The following is a 22666-nucleotide window of genomic DNA, read 5'->3' as shown; positions in this document are numbered from 1 at the left end:
TTTGTTCAGTGCTTTATTCCAGCACGGTCTGAAAGCTTCCCTCAGGGTTGAAGCCTCGGTCTGCCAGGGTCCTGCCAGCAGGCAAGCTCTTTCTTAAGCAATTGGCAAATATAAACTAATGTTTTAACTTCTTCTGAAATGTGAACATCCAGGTTCCTGATAGGCTAGAAAAGGATGTTTATTCGCCCAACTCCTGCTTCCAGGAGACAGGCAGTGAGAACCTCTGTAGAGGTGCCATGAGAGTTTTCTTCCGCTAGTGAGAGAAAGGGGCAGAAGCAGATTTACTATCAGTCCTGTGACCACATAAAAAAAACATGTATGCTGCTCAGAGCGTACTTATAATATGTGGTTTACATTCTTCCCAGAAAAGGGGAGACACCAAGGGATCCCTTCTGGGTTGCTTATTGGCCTGAGCACCATGGCATGCTGTACTACTTCCAGGAGGTAGGCTAAATCCATGTACCACCTGCCTCATCTTTGATTAAAAATAGCCACAACTTAACAAAAATACAAACAAAAAAACCCAGATGCACTTCAGTTACCTGTTTTTCTTCACTGCTCTTCTTCAAGGTTTTCATCAGATCTACGTGCTTATCTTCATTTCTTTCCATCATAATTTTCATCTGCTTAATACCAATCAAAGCTTTCTTTACCTCTTCATCTACATACTTCTCTCCAACTTCAGATAATACTAAAAAAAGCCAAATTATACAGTGACTTAATCAGATTTTAACACTATCGCAAATTGTCATGCACTGATGGCGAAGGAGAATGAAACAGCTCTGTTTCCCTACAGTTGCAGAGCCAAATCTTGAGATAGCGAATGCTGAATAACACAGAGCCAAGACGATTTCCATCAGATAAGAATCTGGCCCAGAGCCTTTGCTGGTGATCAGCTGTGTGTAACTCAAGCTATATACTCTTCTGTTCCACTGCTAATCACTGAAGCCCATAACAGTTGAGGCTGGAAGGCACCTCTAGAGATCACTGAGTCGAACCCCCCTGCTCAAAGCAGGGTCAACTAGAGCAGGTTGCTCAGGACCTCATCCTGGGTTTTGGATATCTCCAGAGATTACTCATCAGTTTTCTAATGACATAACCTATATATTTATCTTTGATCTGAAAGAAACCTGTGACATCTTCCACTTCCCCATTTTGAAAATGTAGATTACAGGTGCCTTCAACCTGCTTTCATAAAAATACAATCTCTAGACTTCCTGTGAAGTAATGACCATAGAGTTTTGGTGAAAGCCTGGGTTGGCCCACACGTTGCACCTTGAAGCTCTGCATGATTGCCTATCCTTTATCTGTATTTGCTCCCTTTGCAGAAATACCCTGAATATCACTGGAGCTATACAAACCAAGTAAAGACACATCACCCTGAGGCTACCAAAAGCACATGTCAGTCATTTCTTCCTTTATATGTTTCTTTCCCTCCCCTAACTTTTTATTTGTTACAGAAATGTTATTAACGTAGACTGAAGCAAAGGAATATTTCATTGCTGATCCTCTTGGGATTCCTATCCACAAAATAAAGCCATGCTTAAAGGTGAATATATGCAGAACAGCTGCTTTTTTCTAAATTAAGTCATTTTATGTCAATTACTTGTAATAACCATCTTTTCCAGCAAAGTATATAACTGTAGAATAAACATTTTCAAAGATTATCTAAACAAACAAAATAATTCAAAGTCTGTTGAATTGAATTTTGGGTTCAGTTTATATTCTAATGATCTATGAGGGACCAAATAACCTATGAAAATGCTGTAAATACTTTTTTTGTAAGGGGATGCTTATCTCCCCTTTACTTTCTCATCCTGGTTGTTCTTATCTCCCCATTGTGTGTGTGTGGGGGGTGCATGGAGTCAGCTGTATGATGCGTTCTAAGTGCCCCACATGAAAGTGGATCCTCTTGACGCCAGTGAGTGTGGAAGTCAAAATGCGCCAGGACACTGGAGACCTGGGCCCAGGGGCTTCCAGCACACCTCTGGTAAGAAAAGCATACATACGCTTCAGGTTTTCTTGGAGATTCATTTCTTCCTGCCTTGTTGGTGCACACTGATGACCGTTCAGCCATAGCACGTATATTATAAATAACCAAGAGGACTTCATGTTCTTTCTGTAAAGAAGCAGATCGGTGCAGTTAAATGTAAGCATCTTCATGATGCTCAAATGCCTAGGTGTAATGTTTACTAAGTATTATAGAAGTTCCTTTTAATTTTGACTTTAACTATGGTTTCTGAGATCTATAACATGCACCTAAATGCTATTGTTAGTGAAAACACATGAGTAAGAAGCTTGACCTCATTTGTAATTATCTATTCAGACTAACTAGATGAATTCCACTGAGTTGGCACAGTGGTATAACAAATCAGGACATATATATATAAAACCTAAAGCTTATGCAGCTAAGTCTGTCCCTTTTCTACCTTGTGAAACACAGTAATTACCTATCTCACACTATGTTCTTAGTTCATATTGTAAATGCATCCGTCCTAAACATTACTGCCAAATTTGAAAAGGGAAATTTCTAGAATGTTGTCCCCTTCCTTGTCTCCAAACATCCAATTCCTTTCATTGTCCTTCAGGATAATGCTTAATATAGCAGACACAATAATAAGTGTGCCAAGAAATTGGCAATTAGATCAGTTTTGTAAACAAACACATCAGCAATTGAAAGAAATTCCTACAAAATAAGGGAAAGATGCCATTTGCTTTATTTCCCTCCCAAGAGTGGTTAGAGAAGAAAGGTTTATTTTTTAGAAACTATGCAGCTACACTTTATAGTTCTCATCTGATTAAGTGAACACAGTATTTAAGTGCCTTCTTGTTAGCCAGTATAGCCTTCTTGGAGATGCAGTTATCAGCTGCAAGTGCGTATGTAAATTAAGAGCCTGGATTTATTTATAGCCTGGATTTACTTCTATAGTTACTTGCATATTGTACCTCTACATTTATAGCGAAAGACCAATTAACTTCTCAAAGAAATACAAACCCATTACCAAAGAAAAGTAAAAAAAACCCAACATATTTACCATTAATACTGAAACACCTCCTCTGCAAAATTGCTCCCTGCGTCAGGAAGGGGTCGGGCTGTGTTCTGATCTAATTGCTGGGAGTGTCAGGGATTTTGCCGTGTTCTACTTATCCGATGAGAAGGTACTTAATCCTATTAACGGGACTTTTGTCATTAGGCTGGAGGATTTTGCGTGTATGGGACTTCATGCTCATCTCTGTGGGCAAAACCACTAGGGGGAGCGTTGGGCAGAATTGCATAATTTGATGTAATTTGGATCCGCTATTTTTCTGTAGTCGGTAGCCTTTCGTCTTACTAGCTCTTCCATCATCTTGCTTTTTACCTTAGGAGACATCTGCAGGTTACGTTCTTAGTGAAATTGTTACCTAACTGTAACAATTGTTTGGCTAAAAATAGCTTCAAACATTTAATCTCTTCAGTGTAGTTTCAGTTTGCTATAAAAACCACTGGATTACGTAATGGCCTTCTTCGTATATCTTCTGAAGATGCAGAAATCGAAAAAAAATTGAGGAATCCAGATGCAGGCTGGCATCTGAGTAGATTCTCAAATGAGATAAGCAAATTTTGGCATTTTAGACATCATTATACTTGCTAATGTTTTGGGGGTTTGCCATCTTAATGATTTTCTTCAGTTAATCCATGTGTGCGAAATATGTCTGGTCTCTGACCTGCACGAAGTTTTGGATACTTTGAAATGAGATATTTAAATACTAACAGATGCTTAATATAAAATATGGACAAGTATTGTTAGCAAGTCATATCCCACCTTGTGATGTTCAGCAATAATGCTCCCTTGAAGTCAAAAAGGAGATGGGGAAAGTAGATGTCTGTAGCTCATGGTCTGTAACAGCACTTTTAAAACATCCCATTCTTTTTTGTTTACCTCATAGTTCATAAAAGCCAATTGATGATTGATGGTTAAGATCTAGCATGATTAATGCTGCTTAGGCAAGAGATTTGAGGGTTTTATTTTTAAACACGTTATCAGGAAGAGTGGAGAACCCGTTAGCTCTAATGAGAACTGCAAGTCCTCAATTTGCATTACAAATTAAGATAGCTTCACTCTCATTTTCTGAAAACGGTGGAGGGGAAAGGAATGTGTTTTTTGGTTTAATATATATGAATTGCTGGCTCACTGAAATGCTGCTAACTCCTTGACCAAGGAGTCATCACTACACAAACCCCTCTGAGTTCTCTTTTTTGGCAATACCAAGCAGGCACGCTTGCAGACTTCACAGTCCCCTGGCCAGACTGTTTGTTAAGCACTCCTGGGGCTTGGGCTGAAGTAATAGGGGCAGTCTGTCTCTCTGGGCCTCATGCTTGGCTCAGGATAGAGAGTAAATGGAAAATACATTTGCACAAAGGAAGTCAATCTATTACAGACACTTGTGAAATGCATGTTATTAGCCTACATGTGTAATGAATCCTAGCAAAGACTTTAATCTTTCACTGCAAGGGTTTGCCCCCTCATTTTTGGCATTTATTTTTGCTAATATTAATTTACTAGCAAAAGTTGCTGCTGGTCTTTCTGGACCTGATTGATATAGAGAAAGCTTTACTTAATCCAGAGTAAAAAGGGCAGTTTCAACACATCACCCATAGTTCACAGGAATTTGCAAGAAAGCAGGCAGCCTCAGCCCTGCAAGGAGGGAGAGCAGCACTCCTGACACAGGGTGGGGAGGCTGGAGGCTGCCTCTGGTACAGATCCCACCACTTATTTTCAGAATTGCCCATCTTCTGAAGGTCTCTGTGGGTCTCTGGTCAAATACACTCTTGCACCTTGCAAAGTCAGTCCTTAAGGGAAATCTGTACCGAAGCTAATGCTGAGACATGGAGTCCCCATGGGTGTCGGGCTCCTTTTCTCAATTCAATTGATTTTGAGCATTGCAAAGTGTGTTGCATTATCTTAGATGTTATTCCTTAGACTTTATTATAACCACTATGTAACCACATGGAAATAGGCATTATTATATATATATATCTATTTCTTTTTACAAAACCCACCAAATCCTAGTTCTTTGCTCTCATGTTATTTCATATATATCTAATGGCTGAAAGAGGAGGTCTAAGGAACCTGAGGACAAAATTGTCTAGAGCTAGTATGCCTGTTAAAGTTAATCTTGGGCTTAAATTTAACCTTTGAAGTGCACTTAGGAACCCAACACTCTGTTCTTGAAAGGCAGTTATTAGTCATGCTCACTGTGGAAATCTTTTCCTCTCTCATTTCCGTTTTGAATTTAATTAAACAAAAATCTCACCAATTATACCTTCAGGTTTCATATCAAATATCCACTCTCTTTTCTTTTAACATTCCAAATCTGATTTGCAGTGACCAATTGTGGAGAGCTCCAATTCTTATCTCAGCTGCCATGTTCAACAGTTTCCTCTTAATATTTTCTTTTCCTCTGAATTTGAGTGCTTCGATCAGCCATAGTATGCCATGTCATGGCATTGTACTGACATGTTCATTTTTTCACTGTCTAATACAAGCAGATGATTCAGTGCTCACTGTTGCTGTTGCAAATTATGAGGTACTCTTCAAATATTGAATCACACCGAAGACAGTCTCAAGAAGGTCTTGTGAGCAAGTTGTAGAAAGTGTCTTTTTCCCCACCCCAACTATTCCAGTACTGCTATATTTTAATTGAAATTAATATGTATATATCAGAAAAAAATAAGGAAATAGCTTGAAAAGGATTTCAGTAAAAACAGGCTTTTTGGAAGATACTGATAAATTGAAACAAATAATTGTAACGATACAGATAGACATTGAGCTTGAACCTAGCTGAACTTGAGCAATGAGAGTTGTAGCTGCTTTGTGGCGTTATCTTCTGTCCTGTTGGATGACCTCCACAAATGTATAACATTTTTTCACAATGTACTGTGACTTCTCCCTTTTTGTTGATCCATTCCACCTGGCAGGATTAAGCATCAAGAAATATGTTGAAATGGAATTTCCTGTGTTATACATCAGCTGTAGGATTTTGTGCCAGTTATATATTTACACAATTATTTGCTGTTTGGAAGAGTTGTTTCCTACTATGTATTTTCATATTTCTTTCTGAGCTAGGCCAGCCATATAATGGTCAGGCTGAAAATACTTGTACATATTATGTCATGCAAAGTGCTACATATTGATGCTAAATCTCTTGATACTTTTATGAAATAGTCCCCAGTTCTACAAAATCTTAATTAGCTTTATTTGTAAGCACACCATTCGTTCCACTGCTTTCCATTGAAATTAAATCCTAGCAGGGGTTTATGGTGTAATTACATGGTTAATCTAAAGCATGCACAAAGTTTTGCTAACAGTCAGTATGGGTTTTAAGGCTATAGAATTGAACTTTTGTTGTGTGAAGCTTTTGTTTTGTTTTGTAACCCTCCTTCAGTTTGTATTCAGTCTGTCTTTGAGCTCTATCTGAGTAGCCAAAGTTAGGAACGAAGGCTCCTTCTTTAGCCCAGAGAGAAAGGCAAGCTCCTGAGATGCTCTCAGTCATGCTGGAAGGCCTCAGACTAAGGAGCTGAGGCTACCCTAGGTTAGATAGCTAGAGTTAGTCTAAGCTACACATCTTGCAAAAATACCAGCTCAGGCCCCAAAAGTAGCACAGCTGTGTTAGCATGACAGGATCCCAAAGTTCATGAGCCCTGCAGCTCAGAGTCAGGCCGACACAATTACCCTGTCTGGAGGAGGGTCAGGCAATGCCAGGTCAGGCCTCTGCACTGTGCTCAGCACAAACATGAAATCAGCTGAAGGCATGAAATCAGCCTGCATAACTTAGAGCATCACACTAAGATTTAATGTGGCTTTATTTGGAACTATTAAGACACAGCTTTTGAGGTCAGCAAGACCATCTTCACAAGGTTTAGCGTGCTTTAAAATATATGAGCCTTTTCTGATTTGCTTTTGCTTTTCTATCCATGGACACTCAGAATGACTGTTAAGTGTGGAAAAAAATCTTCCACCTCACTGCTGAATTTTTTTTCCAAGCCCTCCAGGGCTTTGACACGAAGTTCTAAATACCAGTCTCAGCAGTAACGTGACAACTGTTGTTCACAGGGGCATGCAAAGTTTCTTCATGCCTTATCCAGAGACGTTGCAGAAGGGACTTACTGTGCCTGTAAGTGACACTGAACACTGTATTTGGGAAGACAAATCGACAATGTAAAAGAATATAATTAATTTTAAGGAACAGAGAATTAAAACCTTGAAGTTGAATGTAAGACAATACAAAGCTGAAACCTAAAAATTATGCAGTTGTCTTCAGAATTCATGCTTGGGATATCAGCTAACTATTGAACTTGGAGTAGCACTATTACTGATGTTGTGTTATCAGCAGGAGATATCAAAGTCAGTGCAAGGATAACAAAATGAGTTAGAAACAATTTATTGTAAAGCTATGAAGCAAACCTGCATGGTACAGTTACACAAACAGATTTCAGGAAGCATTTAATATTAAAATGCTGAAGGTTTGAACCAGATGTTTTGCAAGGATTTAGTTTCAAGCTTCCCTAGGAACATTAAAACAAAAAGTTTTATTGCATGCAGACATGTAATATATCAGCTTTCAGCCTGCAACTGAAAGGAACAGGGTTCCTTGTGTGTTTTCATCTGGTTTGCTTAAGCATATCTTCGTCATTCAGCTCTGTATCAGCTAGTTAAAAGAGTGGCTGCTTATTGGAAACAACTCTGGAGTTTAATGAAATTAAGATGACTGAATTATCAGTCTGTGAGGTGCTGAACAACTCAAAGATGCTGCTGACTGCCCTAATCTGCTGCTTTCTTGAAATGTAATTGAAGGCATTCAGGATAGGGCCTTGATAATATTCAATGAAGAAACTGGAAATTGCTTTGGTGAGGAATAATCCTCTGGCTGGTAACTTGGCATCTTGCTTCTGCTGCATTTAAAGTGGAACCTGCTCCAGTGCCTGTGGGACAGCAAGCCCAAGGAGGGATGTCTGAGGATAAAGCTTCCTTCATACAGCCGATAAGAAGACACATGCAGTCCCCTTTCTTGCAGTAGCACAGAAGTGGAGGAAGTAAAGCTGGAATGCTGCCTGGAGCTGACTTTTTCTTCATTTCAAATATTAGGGACAATTTCTAAGAAGAGCCTTACTGCAATTAGAATTAATGACTTCATGCTTCTCAGAGTTCTTGCTTAATTGCTGTCGCACATGTTTTTACAGCTGTCCTTTTATATAACTAGTACACTGCCCCATGCATCTGCCTCAGTACTCAACGCTTTTAAAGCGTTGTGAAAAAACAACATTAATTACAGAGACCTGACAAATGGGAGGAGAATAAAAAAGAAAAACTGAGTTCAGAGCAAATGAGAATTAGAAATGAGACAAAAAAGGCAGAAAAGGGAAATGAAGGTGAGATAGGAAAGACCACAAAGTACCAAAATGTCAGGGGAGACACTGATGAGAACAGTCTCTCCAATTGGAAGTATATGAAGTAAAATACACTTCTCTATCCTCTACCAACAGCTTATTAGTTCTTGCAAACAAGAGAAGTGTAGGAAGCCCATGAAGATGCACATGTGGCAGAACAGAACAACTATATAACCCTTGAAGTCCTTTCTTATTCCTCTTGTTTCCTTCTGCTCTGGTACGAAACAATTCTGGCAAAGACTGGGGGATTTGCCCACACTTCAAGTTGCTTAATACGTTTGCAAGCACTGTGAAATACTAAGCATTAAGAAAAGAATTATGGAACTTATCAGTCCAGCTTTGAGTGTGCACAGCGTATGCACCTCAGCTAGTGAGTGATCTAGGTTTTCTTCGTAGCCAAAGAAGAGGTCTAGGCTAAGCTGCAATTTAACCGACCTACTGTAGACCTTGATCTCAGAGTTAGATGAGTTGCACTTTGGAAGACATGGTTTTTCTCCCCTGACTAGAAAGTGAACACAGCAGAATAACCTAAATGTAGATTTCTAAAACTGGGACAAATGAATCTCATTGAGGTGACATGCAGTTTCAGCATGACCTGGCTTGTTTGTGTTTGCCAGCAGCATCCTGAGCTGCATTAAGAAGAGGATTGCCATCAGGTCAAGTGAAGTGGTCCTTTCTTTCTGCTCAGCACTGGTGAGGCTGCACCTGGAGTGCTGTGTCCAGTTCTGGGTTCCCCAGTAAAAAAGACATGGACACACCGGAGCAAGTCCAGTGCAGGGCTATAAAGATAATTAAGGGACTGGAGCATCTTTCATATGAGGAAAGGCCAAAAGAGCTGGGACTCTTTAGCCTGGAGAAGAGAAGGCTCAGAGAGATCTTATCAATGTGTATATATATACCTGATGGGAAGGAATGAAGGTGAGGGAGCCAGGCTGTTTTCAGTGGTGCCCAGTAACAGGACAAGAGGCAATGGGCACAAAGTATAACACATGAGATTCCATCTGAACACAAGAAGACACTTTTTTACTGGGAGGATGGTCAGACACTGGAACAGGTTGACCAGAGAGGTTGTGGAGTCTTCATCTGTGGAGGTATTCAAAACTTGACTGGACATGGTCCTGGCCAACCAGCTCTGGGTGGCCCTGCTTGAGCAGGGGGGTTTGACTAGATGATCTTAAGAAGTCTTTGCCAACCACAACAGTTCTGTGACTTCCATGTTTATTCAGCTCTGGGGCTTCCAGTACAAAAAAAACATGAACGTGTTAGAGCAGGTGCAGAGGAGGGCCACAAAAATGGTCAGAGGGCTGGAACACCTCTCCTATGAGGACAGGCTGAGAGATGTGGGGTTGTTCAGCCCGGAGAAGAGAAGGCTCTGGGGAGACATTATTGTGGCCTTTCAATACTTAAAGGGGGCTTTAAGGGAGATGGAGAGAGACTTTTTACCAGGGCCTGTAGTGATACAACAAGGGATAACTGTTTTAAACTGAGAGGGTAGATTTAGACTGGATATAAGGAAGCATTTTTTTCTGATGAGGGCGGTGAGACACTGGAAAAGGTTACCCGGAGAAGTTGTGGATGCCTCATTATTGGAAGTGTTCAAAGTCATGTTGGATGGGGCTTTGAGCTGACCTAGTGGAAGATGCCCCTGCCCATGGCTGGGGGGTTGGACTAGATGATTTTTGAAGGTCCCTTCCAACCCAAACCATTCTGTGATTCTGTGGTTCTATGATGTATATGATACAGGCCAAAATGGGATGCATAGATAGCCTGCTAAATATGGATATCTGCAACGTCTGTCATACATGGAAGTTGACAGATTCTGAGCATTCACATTTAAAGCACAACCAAGTTAGAAATTATTTCAAGCTTTACAAAATCCTGTCTACCATTTCCTAGCACAATCTGCAGTCAGCCAAGACGGCAGCTACCACATATAAATCACCATTTTTCTGAAAACTTGAATCAAAGTGTTAAACTCATAAAAGATGAAGGCAAACTCCTACAGAGCACCATATAGCACAATAATTTACTTAGGATTAGCCTCTAACATTCGAAAGTCTTGCTAGATTTTCACTTAGGTTTTGGGTTAGCTACATTGTAATTAGCGTCCAGCACAGTATCACACATCTTACTCTCTGGACAGTGGCTTGTAGGCATTCCTGATGCTGATGTTTTTATTTTGTTCCTACAGGTAAAGGATGTAAAAAAAAATCTTGGAAGATAGGCTCATTGTGGTTATTTAGCACAATGGAGAAAATGCTGTCTCCAGATCAAGAAGTCCGTGAACTTCTACCTGCTGGAAGGATATTTGGGGTAGGCTCTTATTTATGCATTTACCTGGGAGGCACTTGTTTTCTCATAAAAATGCTAAAGCGAGATACTTCACTGTTTTTCAGTGGTACAGGTTTTTTTTATGGCTTTGCTTGTCTGACTCAGCAATTGCATCAAAATGTTATTCCAGAAATTGCTGGAGTGATGACTTCTTTGCTCTTAGAGGGTCTCATTACAGTGGAGCCCTGCCTTTTCTGAGCTGTGGAAAACTAAGCTGCCTCCTATGCAAATCAAGGCTGTTTTGCACCTCTACATTGAGATTTGTATAAAACTTGAAGATGTAAAAATATTCACCCCAACTCCAACTGGAAATTAGGCAGAAAAACATAACCATTTGCTCCTTCAAGTTGGATTTTATTTAGTTTTTTAAGAATTGGATCTCTGTTATGTACAATATAGTTTGTATATGCAAATTACTAATAGGCAATTTAATGAAAAAAGGTTTTACTCTGGAATATTGACAAAAATCTGGAGTATTGGGGTAGTACTGTCTGTTAAGGAGTAGTCTCACTGTATATTCTGAGCACCTTACAGAAGGGATTCGGCTCCGCATCTGGTCAACAGACAGATATAGAAGCCTTCAGAAAATAATTGAAACCATGAGTTAGGCAATACTTAACTTCCTAACTTGGCTGATCTGAAATGGACACTTCGCATTGTTTGCAAAAGGAGCCAGAGGCCCTGGTCACATATATGTAGGACACAGGAATGGTCAGTGACTAATACTAAAAATTCTGTAATAATGCAGATTCCTTTGAAACACATTAAGTGCTAGAAAGCTTTCAAAGGTCCATAGTACAGATGTAAATATGTTGCAAACGTTATTCAAAAGTATTTTGCTATTGGCACTGGGACACAATACCATATTATGTATTTTCATACCTGACCTCAGGAAGAAATAAGGTTTCATTTCAGCCTTTCGCCCTTGTGTCTCTAATATTATATCTCATATCCCATATCCCAAAAGCAGATTATTGAAGGCCCATTCCTCTGCCCAGGTCTTTTATGTTGAACCGCACACGTACACGCATTTATATATTAACACAGTAGACAACAGGTCAGATCCTTAGCTGGTGTAAATAAGCATAGCTCCCTCATCTCTGCAGACAGCTCTGATTCATACCAGCTGAAGACCAGTACATTTTCCCTAGGTCTGGATTCAGTAAACCACACACACACAGAGAGTGCAAAGCAGCCTATTGTTTGAAGGAAACCTTTCTTGTTTAGGGCACTGCTGAACAAATAAACTAAGCAGCAGAGGGAATTAGCAGGAATGAAGAGCATTAGTTCCTCAGAGAAAATAACATCAAAAAAAGCCCTTGGTATCCATCAGTCAGAATTCCTTCAGCGCTAGGCAAAAGCTGCAATGGAAATTGCTGTGTTGTAACCTACGTGATCCCATGCTGAACTATTTACTTGAAATGCTGCACTTCCAACACATTGTACAGATCAAGTATCATGGGCAAGGAATGAGAGTAAATGAGAAATTAGAAAGAACTGAAATGCTATTCAAGCAAAGCATTTAACCACGCATTTAACTTTTAACCTGAGAGTAGTCCCATTGAAGTCAATGGGATTACTTACGTACTTAAAGTAAATCATGCGATTAAATGGTCCTCTGGATCAGGGTTTTAAAAATCTGAGTGACAATTACTTAAAAATGGATACAGTACAACAGGGGAAGGGAAAGAGAAAAATCTGTTTTCCATCCTCTGTTTCAAGTGTGCTGACAAAGGCATGATAAGATCTAGCACCGCGAAGTTAGAGTTGGAAAAATCCAGCCTTGAAATAAGACATTTCCTCATAGCTGTGAGGAAAATATTGAGACAGCTTATGAGAAGGAAGTGGATTTACCCTCACATAGAGTTTTTATAATGACATTAAATATATTAAAAGAAAAAGGTGATTAATCCAGATTCTGGGAGTAAACTCAATGGCTTAAATAAAAATTAGGCAATTCCTGGAGGAGAGACCCCTCCACCAGTTTATTGCAGTATACTGGTCCAGGTCCAACCTCCAGTTCAAGAGATTCCTAAAGCACTGATTATGGGAGAGATGATTTTATACTGCCCTGCTTTTTGTATTATTTCTTTTAAGCATCTGCTACTTTTGGAAGTAGTACTGGGCTAGACATATTTTTGATTTAACCTTGTGCAACCATATTTCTTTTTAATATTACGTTATACATACACACACGTCATGAGATGATTAGGCTGATTGGTATTTGCAGTCTTTTCTGGCCCTAAAGTATGCCAGCCTGACTTCTGCTTACCACCTTTGTTCATGAGTTTGGTGGGAAACAGCATTGATTAAGTTTTCTTCAGCAGTCTGGCAATCCTGAGCTTTCTTCAGGATTTGGGAAGGAAGCAGGTACCATGCTGCGCAGTCAGCTGCGTCTTGGTGGCTGGCAATGGAGCTGGAGTTACCTGGGAACATCTCACCCGAGCAGGTCCCAGCAGCCGGGGTGCCACGCCATGCGGAAGGGACCTCCGTTTCTCCTCTCCATGGCACACGCTTTCTAATCTCCTGAGGAAAAAAAAAATGCTATTTCAGTACTGGCATATCTGGATAAAACTTGCGTATCCTGTGATTAACTACAGATCGGACCAGATGATCTCATTCAGTTTTTTCTGGCTGCAAACACTATAAACTTTTGTCCTGGGCTAGGGCCCATCAAAGCCCATCTGAGTCCCTGGAAATGCTCCTATTGACTTTACTCTGCATGAACAAGACTTCAACTCAATCTACAGCCTCTGTCCAAGTCAATGGGAGTCCAAAAAGAATGCAGCTCAGCTTGCAGTAAATGCATATACCTAAATGACCACAGGCAGAGCTTTTCAGAAAAGACTAGGAATTTTATTTTTATTATTTTATTATTTTTAAAATTATTATTTTACTAGCTATTCAGAAAGGACAGAAATTAAATATGTGAACGCTCAATTAGCTAAAGATATCTTCAGGAGATATTCTTCTCAGCTTTCTCTATGAAAGGTCTGTTGAAATTAAAAGCTTTTAAAGTTACTTATAAGAGAGAAGTTTAGCACAGGCTATAGGGCCCTGCAGGATTCAGCCACTGGAGAAAAGCTGTTTCACCACAGTTTGTCCATTTCCCAAAACAAAACTGAGATCAGCCCACATAATTTACATGAGTATTGGCTGGATTTTAAATGAGAAAAGACTTGTATTCTGGGCCAGAAGCACAGCTGTTATAACCCTAAGGATCTAGTTCACAGCAGTAATATTTTTCTGCAGTTTTAAGCCAGAGCTCCTGCAAGTTTCAGTATGACAGCTCTTAGCTTTAGACCCAAGACATAACAGAGTGCTGGGAGCAATTAACTGTGCACTTTTCCCAAAAATATCACGGTTTAAGATGCCTGTGTCTTTCATGGCAGAGAGAGGATCCTAGTTTAAATGTTGGGCTTTTTGCTAAATACTAAGCTGTATGTAACTTTTCTATTCTTGTTTATGTAGTGATATAGAATCCGTGAGAAATAGATGCATATTTGCATATAAAATAAGTTCTCATTGTCGTAAGAGAGGTGTTTATATAACATTTATTTGTCTGCCGTTTAAATAACTCCATTTAAATAATAAGGTATTTAGGAATGTTAGTTGAGGAATGAGGAATATTTCACTTTTTACAAGTTGCAATAGCACAGACATCTTGACAACTTTGCAACATTATTGTCTTTATGCACAGTCACAAGAAGGGAGATTTTCATATGATGGTTTTGTGTCTTTGTGGGTGGATTTGTCTTCTGCACTTTCCGTCCTTAGAATATGAATGCTCAGGACTTTATGAGGCAAAGGTAACTTGAGATATAACTTTGCTCTACTCGGCAATTCAAAATTCCCATAGGCAAGACCAAAAATTTTAAAGTGTATAAGGATTAGGGTCAGTTTTCTCAATGCGGGTATATTAAACTAGGGAGGTAGCTGGTTAACCAGGCATGATAACAAAGGCCCTGATTTTCAGATGTGCTAACCACCCCGAATTTCTTTTCCAGAGTCTAGGTCTCCTTGGCTAGATCTATTCTGCCACGCCAAAATTTGGACTTTAATTTGCTGAACTGTGTCTCAGAGTGCTGGTTTCTACACTGTGCAAAGGAAAGGGCCAGTTCCTCCCTTGTTCCTGGGCTTTTCTAGTTGTCAGCCTGGTGGCTTGCTTGGGACATCAGCCAGAGCTTGAACACTTATGTAGGCAGTGTGGATGATCCGATATTTGGGCTCAAGCACAAGTCTGACCCCAGAGCTAACAAGTACTGATGTACTCAGGATTGTCTTCTGGAGCTGCCTGCTCTGGCCCTAGCAGAAGTTCAAGGTGTGTCACCTCAAATTGCTTGAAGGGTTGGGGCCCCATGTAGAGCACAAGCGAGAGCCCAGGGTCTGGCTCAGCCTCACTGGCGAGCAGAAGAGACCACATTCATGGCCATCAGGTGTGATTGAGAGAGCAAGCAGCAGAAAACACGAAGCACTAAGTATGTACATGTGAGCATAAAATGTGGTAGCTGGTCAGCTAGAAGGGCTGTGAGTTTGAGAGAGATGATTGACCTGGAAAATTTACTTGTGGCTAAGATAATAACCTGTTTTCATAAGACAGGGATTTTTTTGCCCTGCTTGTTTGTGAGTTGTGCTTTGTTTGCATTTGTTTTCAATTACATTATTTGTAATTGTTGCATTTTGCTGAAAAATTATAACTTTGGCACATACAGTTGAAAACCAGTTTTCGTCTATGTCAGAGGCATTCACTCAAGACAATTAGAAGTGATGTGTTTGCATTTTAATAAGAAATTGGCTACCACAGGAAATTATCTTGGTAAAAAAATCCAGCGAAGGCTGCTTTGCTATATGATATATTTTAGAAATGTCTTAGCTTTCTCCAAACTGCAAAAAACTGTGCCTGTCATTTCAAAATGCTCTGGGGAAAGGCAGCTGAATCCCACTTTTAATTGTGAAATGATAGGCACAGTTTCATGCATTTGGGGGAATGTAAAATATTTCTACTATTGTTTCTTCCCTTTCTCCTGATCCCTGCCTCCTCTGCCTCTCCTTTCCCCCTCACTACTCAAAGCAACATTTGGAGCCATTTATTGGGAATACATATAAAAAAGCTTTCCCACAGAGTTTCATCAAAAATAGATATTCATTAGAGGCCAGGGGGGCAACAGGCTTTTTCAAGAAAAGGCTTAACAGGAGAAACTGAGCATTTGATACAGGAGTGTGGAGAAAAATGCTGGACCATCGCCATAGGGGCTGGCAGCTAAGGAGGGAGCAGAACAGTGTGGGGTAGCGCAAAGAGATCAAAGTAGCAAAAAATTAGCCTTAATATAAGGGGAAATACCCTGTCACTGTTGGACTGGAATAGAGACCAAAGGGAAATTTTGGTGTCTGAAGACAGAGACTGAACAAAGGACTGGAAACGCTTCCTGGGCAAGAACTCTGCACTGACAGGGAGCTGGATGCATGTCTGTCAGCTCAAATACCATGAGCAGAGGCACAGGATTAGTCGTGAGCTACTAACTTCCACATGGCAATCCCAGGAGGCTGCAGCACTGACACTGCCTGTTATAAATCTCCTGTGAAGAAGCAAGGTACCCAAGAAAGATGTTTAGCACACAGACAAAGAGAAGGGAGACCTGATTTCCATGTATCCCAATACCACATCCTTCCTGGTTGTCTTATTTGCTCAGATGCTGAGTTTCCTCTGGAGACACTTAATTCCAGGGAGGCATCTCAATTATGTGGATCAGCAAATCGCAGCTGTTTCTCAAACCAGATGTTAGAAACTGCCTCCAGCAAGCGTCTCCCAGGAGCTGAGTCGCCTGTGGTCAGCTACGCAGACAGCTCCTCCTCTGTCCTCCTCCCCATCCCACCAGACCTGAAAGCCAGTCCCCTGTGCTCCTTGGTGCCACTCCACCAGGCTGGTTGTTATTACAAGTCAAGACAGATAAGCCTCAGTCTGACAGTTCAGAGCTGTGGTTGAAAGAGAATTAGATCATTGTGGAGCTATGTGTCTTTTCAGATTGACAAGTAATGTTTTCGTTGCAGATGAGGATGCTTGGGCAATATGTAAGCTATCAGAAGCTGTCTTCGCTTCCAGTTTCTGGGTCCAGGCTGTGCCCTGTTTCCAGACTGACATTAGACACTGGTGTGCATCCTCTAGCCATCTCCCCTGCCCACCCAACCCTGACATGCCTGCACAACCGACACAGCCTACACAACCAGGGGACTGGCACCTAGGATATGTGCATAGGTGCAAGCTAAAACACATATGGGGAAGTACGGCCTAATGTAGCACGTCGTGATACCACAAAAACTTTCACTAACTGAGTGATGAGCCCAAGGGAGATGAGGAACAGCTGTAGAAGCTGCACAGGAACTCATCTGCAGTTTGAGTTTAAGAGCCATAGCTCCAGGGGAAACTGTCCTTCTGCCAGCCACTGTTCAGAATTACCAAATAAAAGGGCTCCTGTCCTCTCCTGCCTCAGTGACATTCCTCCATTAAGGGCTTAATTATCTCCTTAGCTGCCACTGTCTGAAGGAGGAGGATATAACTGAGAAAGGGTCTTAGGAAACCTGGTGGAAAACAAGGTGTCTGGCCAGTACATTTCATTCAGTAGATAAAAGGGGTTTGAATTCTTAAATGCCTTGTGTGCATCTGACCTGGACTCACATTTAGAGTTTAGGTTTCTTTTCTTCAAGATCAAGCAACATTTAATTAAGATTTACTACAGAGAGTCACAACTTATAGTTTCCCGGTAGTAATGCAGATCCTTCCATTAAATGACATTTTTAAGAGTGAATAATACCCATTCCTTTACCTAATGAATGCATAAAATAATATTTCTTGCTTACCCCCTAACAAAGGAATTTGGCGCTGGATCACCTTCTGTTATTACGTGGGTTGGGTATTTTCACCGTATCTGAGGAAACAAACCAGACAAGGGTCACTTATTCTGCAAAGTAAATGTTTGTTTGGCACCTTTGAACTATTTATTTCATTTCACTGCCATTACAGAAAAATACAGTTTCATACTTAATAAACATCAGTGAGAAGCTTTCTGTTCTTGTTTAAACAGAAGTAAACTTGAAGACTTTGTCAAAACAAGTAGGTTAAGCTCGACTAATCAGCATGAACTCATTCTATTAATAGCGAAGATGGCATCATTATTCCATTAAGCTTTGTCTGGAATATCGGGGACAGGTACATGCATTCATACAGAAGAGGTTCAACCAGATGAACCTTTCAAAAAAGAAAACAGAATAATTGTCATTTACTCTATATTTCTTCAGTCTGGCTGAACAAAACGGGACATATGAAATTGAGACTTTTTCAGAAAACTTTGTTATTTTGCTTTCTGCAACAGGACAGTTGCTTTCTTACGGCTTGGTTAGGTGGAGTCTGAAGTGATGTTGTCATTCTCATGGAATATGATCATATCTGTAGCCAAACTGTGTGCGTTGCTCATCCTATATAAAGTACTTACCAGACAAATTATGTCTCAGCTGGGACATCAAACACAATCTGATGAAATGAAGATAATCAGGAAACAAAGATGCACTTTCAATTTCTGTCAGTCTCATGGTAGAAGGATATAAAATTGAAAGAGAGGTAAAAATCAGGCTTTATATTTTCAGATTAAGTAAATGCAAATTTATCAACTACATCCAAACTATGATTGATTACCTGGGAACTCACATTCTGTCACTATTCGCCATTTCCTTAATCCATAACATTAATCCAACTAATCCAATCCATAACACTTAATCCAACAGTGCCTCATCTGAAGAATCTAACTCAGCACTAGGGCATCCACTGACAGCATTTGGGTTTAGTTTTCTTTTTTGTGACAGATTCCTCTCCAGCTCTAACCGACAAGTGTTTTCTATGGCTCCAAGAGGGAGTTGAACTTTAGATATTTCTGTGCCTAGCTTCTCTAAGTGATCATCCGCAGTACTGAAAAACCCAGGCACTTACTCATGAAATGTCTTCCCCAGCAGCAGTTTCTCCCTCTCAGCTCTCCCAGGAAAATGTTTCCATCTCTGAATCTTTAGCCCAACAAACAAAAATGCCACAAAATCTTCACCTAAGAGAAAAGGCCTGAGACTGATGTTTAGGCATTGCTTTTAGCCACGAGCTGGGGCAACAAACTGCAACTGAGAGCTGCTATCTATATACTGCTGAAACCATAAAGATAAGCAACTAGGACAAGCATCCCAAGGTCCCATGTATCTGGGGTTTAGGTAAGAGCTGTGTAAGCCACCCAGAGTGCAGGGGCATAAGAGAAAAGCCTGTATTTTAGCCTGCATACCTCTAAAAGATTAATGCTATCACTGAAGTGTTTTCTCATGTTAGGAATGTGGAAGCATCAAATGGACAAAAGACCCCCATCACCCCAACAACTGTCATAATTTTGTGGAGCTATAGGGCACTTGGATCTCAGTGTTTCAACAAAATAATTTAATAATCTATGCCACAGTCCTTTGTTGCCATCTCATGGCATCTATACTTTTGCTTTAGTAGTGTAATCATTTATTGCAATGGTTTCTTACAGGTGTAAATTTCCATGACTTGAGACCTTGAGGAGATCAGATCCATCACATAATTTATGGGAACATTAATGAGAAAAAAATAGGCTACAATTCCCCATCTGCCTGAAATGTTTATGTTAAAAGAGCTGCGTGTGTAAGGGCACAGTGGATTAATAGGAGAGATGCTACCACGTAAGTAAGTAGTAGGGGCTCCCTACTTTTCTTACAGGTCATTGTGTTAACAAAGGAGCACTATTGAAACCACAGCTAACTCCTGTTCTCGCTACACATGACAAGTATTGTAGCATCTAAGTCAGGCTTCCATTCTCACATATGCAAGCAGATTTAGGATGTTTTGGTCACTGAAGAAGTGTACACACTCACATGTAATTCAGAATGGAACAGCTACCAAAGAAATCATAATAAAAAGTAATGTTCTGTGATACATAGCAGCATTAGAAAATAGTGGTTGTTTTAATTGTCAGATTGTGTCCAAAACCCACTTCCAGTTTTCCTGAAGGACAGAAGTGTTTTTAGAAATGAAAGGTACGTACTTCATTTTGCAACATGTTCAGAGGTATGAATAGGTTCAGACGAAGTACTCTCTTAGATGTTTTCAGTGTTCAGGCATAAAAATAAAATATTTCAATTTTTAAAAGTTTCATGCTTTTATACACACAATTGCTGATAGCTACTGTCTTTATTTGCTCCTTCCTTTAAATTTTATATGGGGAAGTTCTCTTTCCATTCCCTTCAGCTAAAGGAAGAGCTTCCTTCCTGTTCTAGCTTCCGAGCTAATACATGATATTTCTTTTTTTTTCAGATAAATTAGTCGAGAGACATTTTGACAGAAACTTCTTCAACAAAATGCTTTTACTTGTACCCACAGGCCATGAGCAACCAATTTGAATTTATCTTCAATATCAGGAGAATCTTCACATGTATAACCCCATCAGAAGGATGCTCTTCTGGCAATCCGGCAAACATTAGTTAGGACTGGGATAGTCACAGAAAGTGCTCACTTATCCTTCATGCATCTTGACTTATAACTGTTGCCAGAGCAGGAAGCAGTTTAGAGAATAAAACCTTATAATCTACTTATTTCAACACTGGCCAGTACTAAAGAGAAATGTCTATCAACAGTCTTCCAAGTGGGAGCAGACGAGCAGTTGCATTCACTCTATTATGTGCACTTAAAGCAGTTGCTCTTTGCACACAAAAAAAAAACCATGTAAACTTTACTCAACTTATGTTTGTAATGTTTGTTTGCAATTAAATAGCATTTGCTAAGCACAAGGCACAAGGCATAACCCTTGGTGTTTGGACTTACTGCAAAAATAGAAAAGGAATTTTTCATGTCATGGAGAAAACAGAAAAAATAAATTTTGTCAACAACTCACAACATTTATCCATATCATGTGAAAAGTCCACTTAAATGTGGACATTTGCCAGAAATACCAAGTCTATATCCTTAGAACATAATTTTTCTATATCTTACTTTTCAACCGGGTCCTCTAAGGTTTTGCTCTTCCATATCTTATTCCTATATTCTTAGTCAGGAAACTGATGATAAAATGAAAGAGATTTACAGACAGACACCTCCCATTTTGTGATTATACGAAAACCCAGTTGCATGTGCAACTGGGGGCAGTTGTGTTAGGAATGCAGTTATGTGGCTGTGTTTGCCAATGCAGATTTTGCAAGATATCCTCATAGCCTTGCCAATCAAAAATTTTCCTCAAATGTTCTCTATAAATCATCTTGCAGTTTCACTGCAGGATGATTCACTCCTTCACCGAGAGCTGCAGCTCCAAGCCAAAGCAAGCTGTGCTGATCATGTCTGTATGGCAAAGATGGCACTGTCCAGGGAGGGAGACTTCCCTGGAGAAATCCTGGGGCTGGGAGAAGTGCTCCTGAGATCTCCTACCTTTTATAGCCCTTATAAAATGCTTTGAGTCAAGTGGCAGCATGGTATTGAATGGGATTGGGCTGCAACAGTGATATTACCTACTGGGTGAGAGACCATGCTATGCTCCCACCCATAAAGGAGCGGTCTGTCTTCACAAGGGATGAGGAGTTTTGACCAAATGGCATTATACAGGTAAACATATCCTCCTTGCCTAGTTCTTCTGGTTTCTTTCATTGAACAAGGTGTTTTCTTCACCGTCCTGCCTCTAAGTGCTTTCATGCTGATGAAATTGCACACTGCAATGGCTGCATATTGCTAATATGATCACAATAAGGTAGATGATGTCTATTCTGCTAAAGCACTTGGTATACACTGTATTTTGTTGCCTTTTTTTTTTTATTTAATCCTACACAAGCAAAACACCAAGCACAACAAATCTGAGTAAGGACTAGAGGAATTTAGCCCACCAGTAAGTGCCTATTGAACGTAAATGCCTCTTCCTATCTGATAATGTACCAAGCCTAAACTCGATAAATACGGAGGCATTCACTGGATTGTCTAGTTTCTTGTTAGCTCTTCTTCAAGTTACCCAGAGTATTTGCAGAGCCCCAGCCTGCTCTGCTTTGCCTGGAGTACTGGCCGTAATACAGCAATAACTGCTTAGCATATGCAAGTCATACTTAATTTTACCTTCTTCCAGGTTAGTCAGGATAGGAAAACTTACACTGCCTAACATGCCAGAAATAAAGGTATTTCTGCTCATTGTCATATTTTCCATAACTCCAAGTATAAGGCCACCTGCTTCACTGCTTTCTTCATCATATTTTCTAAATATGCTTTCTTTCTATCTGTTTGGATCATGGAGGTAATACATTTTGTCTGAAAACTTTTGAGCTGCTTTTCCAAAATGCAAGACCTGCTTTTCCATTTTTTCAGTGTATAGCTCTTTAACTAGAGCAACCTCGCAAAGAAGTCATAAGGGAGTTTAATCCTAATGCCTCTCTAACCAGTTGTACAGAAGGAAGTATTTAGAGACAGAAAGTACCTATTCTCCAGGATCAGGCTTGGATTTTTATGTGTTCAGCAGAGAACATTATCAGTCCACTGTCTGGGGAATCTCCTGCTGGAGATTTCTGTGGAAATCATCTGAAACCATAGGGTTGCACAAGAGTAGCCCTGCTATAAAAGGGCTGGTGTTTGCAGCGGGGTGGCTTACTTGCTGACAGATAACCCACTTTCTTAGGGGAAATAGCCCTCCTGCCCACTAAAGAAAGGATCCTTGAAAAATCAGAGGTGGTGAATTCACTCCTTGGGTGGGTTGGGTGATATTGCCACTGAGGAAAGCAAAGGCAGTCGCACAGACAAGCCTTGGGGAGAAAACGTGGCTTGCAGAGTACATCCCATAGGAGCACCTGATCCCAAGCAGTGGCCTCCCAAAGAAACCTGAGATGCTGCTCTTTGGTTTG

The 22666-nt window shown here is 40.3% G+C and overlaps 1 protein-coding gene and 1 long non-coding RNA gene across 5 annotated transcripts in view; one reads left to right on the top strand and one right to left on the bottom strand.

The window, feature by feature from the left end:
* CLUL1 (clusterin like 1) overlaps nt 1-2112 on the bottom strand; it is an 11108-nt gene extending 8996 nt beyond the window's left edge. The window contains exons 1-2 of the mRNA XM_009471231.2: nt 2010-2112; nt 543-691 (exon numbers count right to left, since the gene is read on the bottom strand). Of these exons, the coding sequence (XP_009469506.1) occupies nt 543-691; nt 2010-2112 (252 nt within the window). The remainder of the gene's footprint in view (nt 1-542; nt 692-2009) is intronic.
* LOC148057379 (uncharacterized) overlaps nt 1-22666 on the top strand; it is a 26414-nt gene extending 3748 nt beyond the window's left edge. The window contains exons 3-8 of one of the 4 annotated variants that reach the window (XR_015704317.1): nt 366-444; nt 1461-1549; nt 1870-1990; nt 10620-10741; nt 19315-19487; nt 20115-22666. This is a non-coding gene — a long non-coding RNA (uncharacterized LOC148057379). Of the gene's footprint in view, nt 1-248; nt 1550-1869; nt 1991-10619; nt 10742-19314; nt 19488-20114 lie in introns of those variants that run through there. The other 3 variants (XR_015704325.1, XR_015704324.1, XR_015704323.1) reach the window with 3 other exon arrangements.

Source organism: Nipponia nippon, unplaced genomic scaffold (assembly GCF_047370975.1).
Source record: "Nipponia nippon isolate SJK-2023a ecotype South Korea unplaced genomic scaffold, ASM4737097v1 scaffold_1, whole genome shotgun sequence".
NCBI lineage: Eukaryota > Metazoa > Chordata > Aves > Pelecaniformes > Threskiornithidae > Nipponia > Nipponia nippon.
This window is presented reverse-complemented; position numbering and strand designations above follow the sequence as displayed.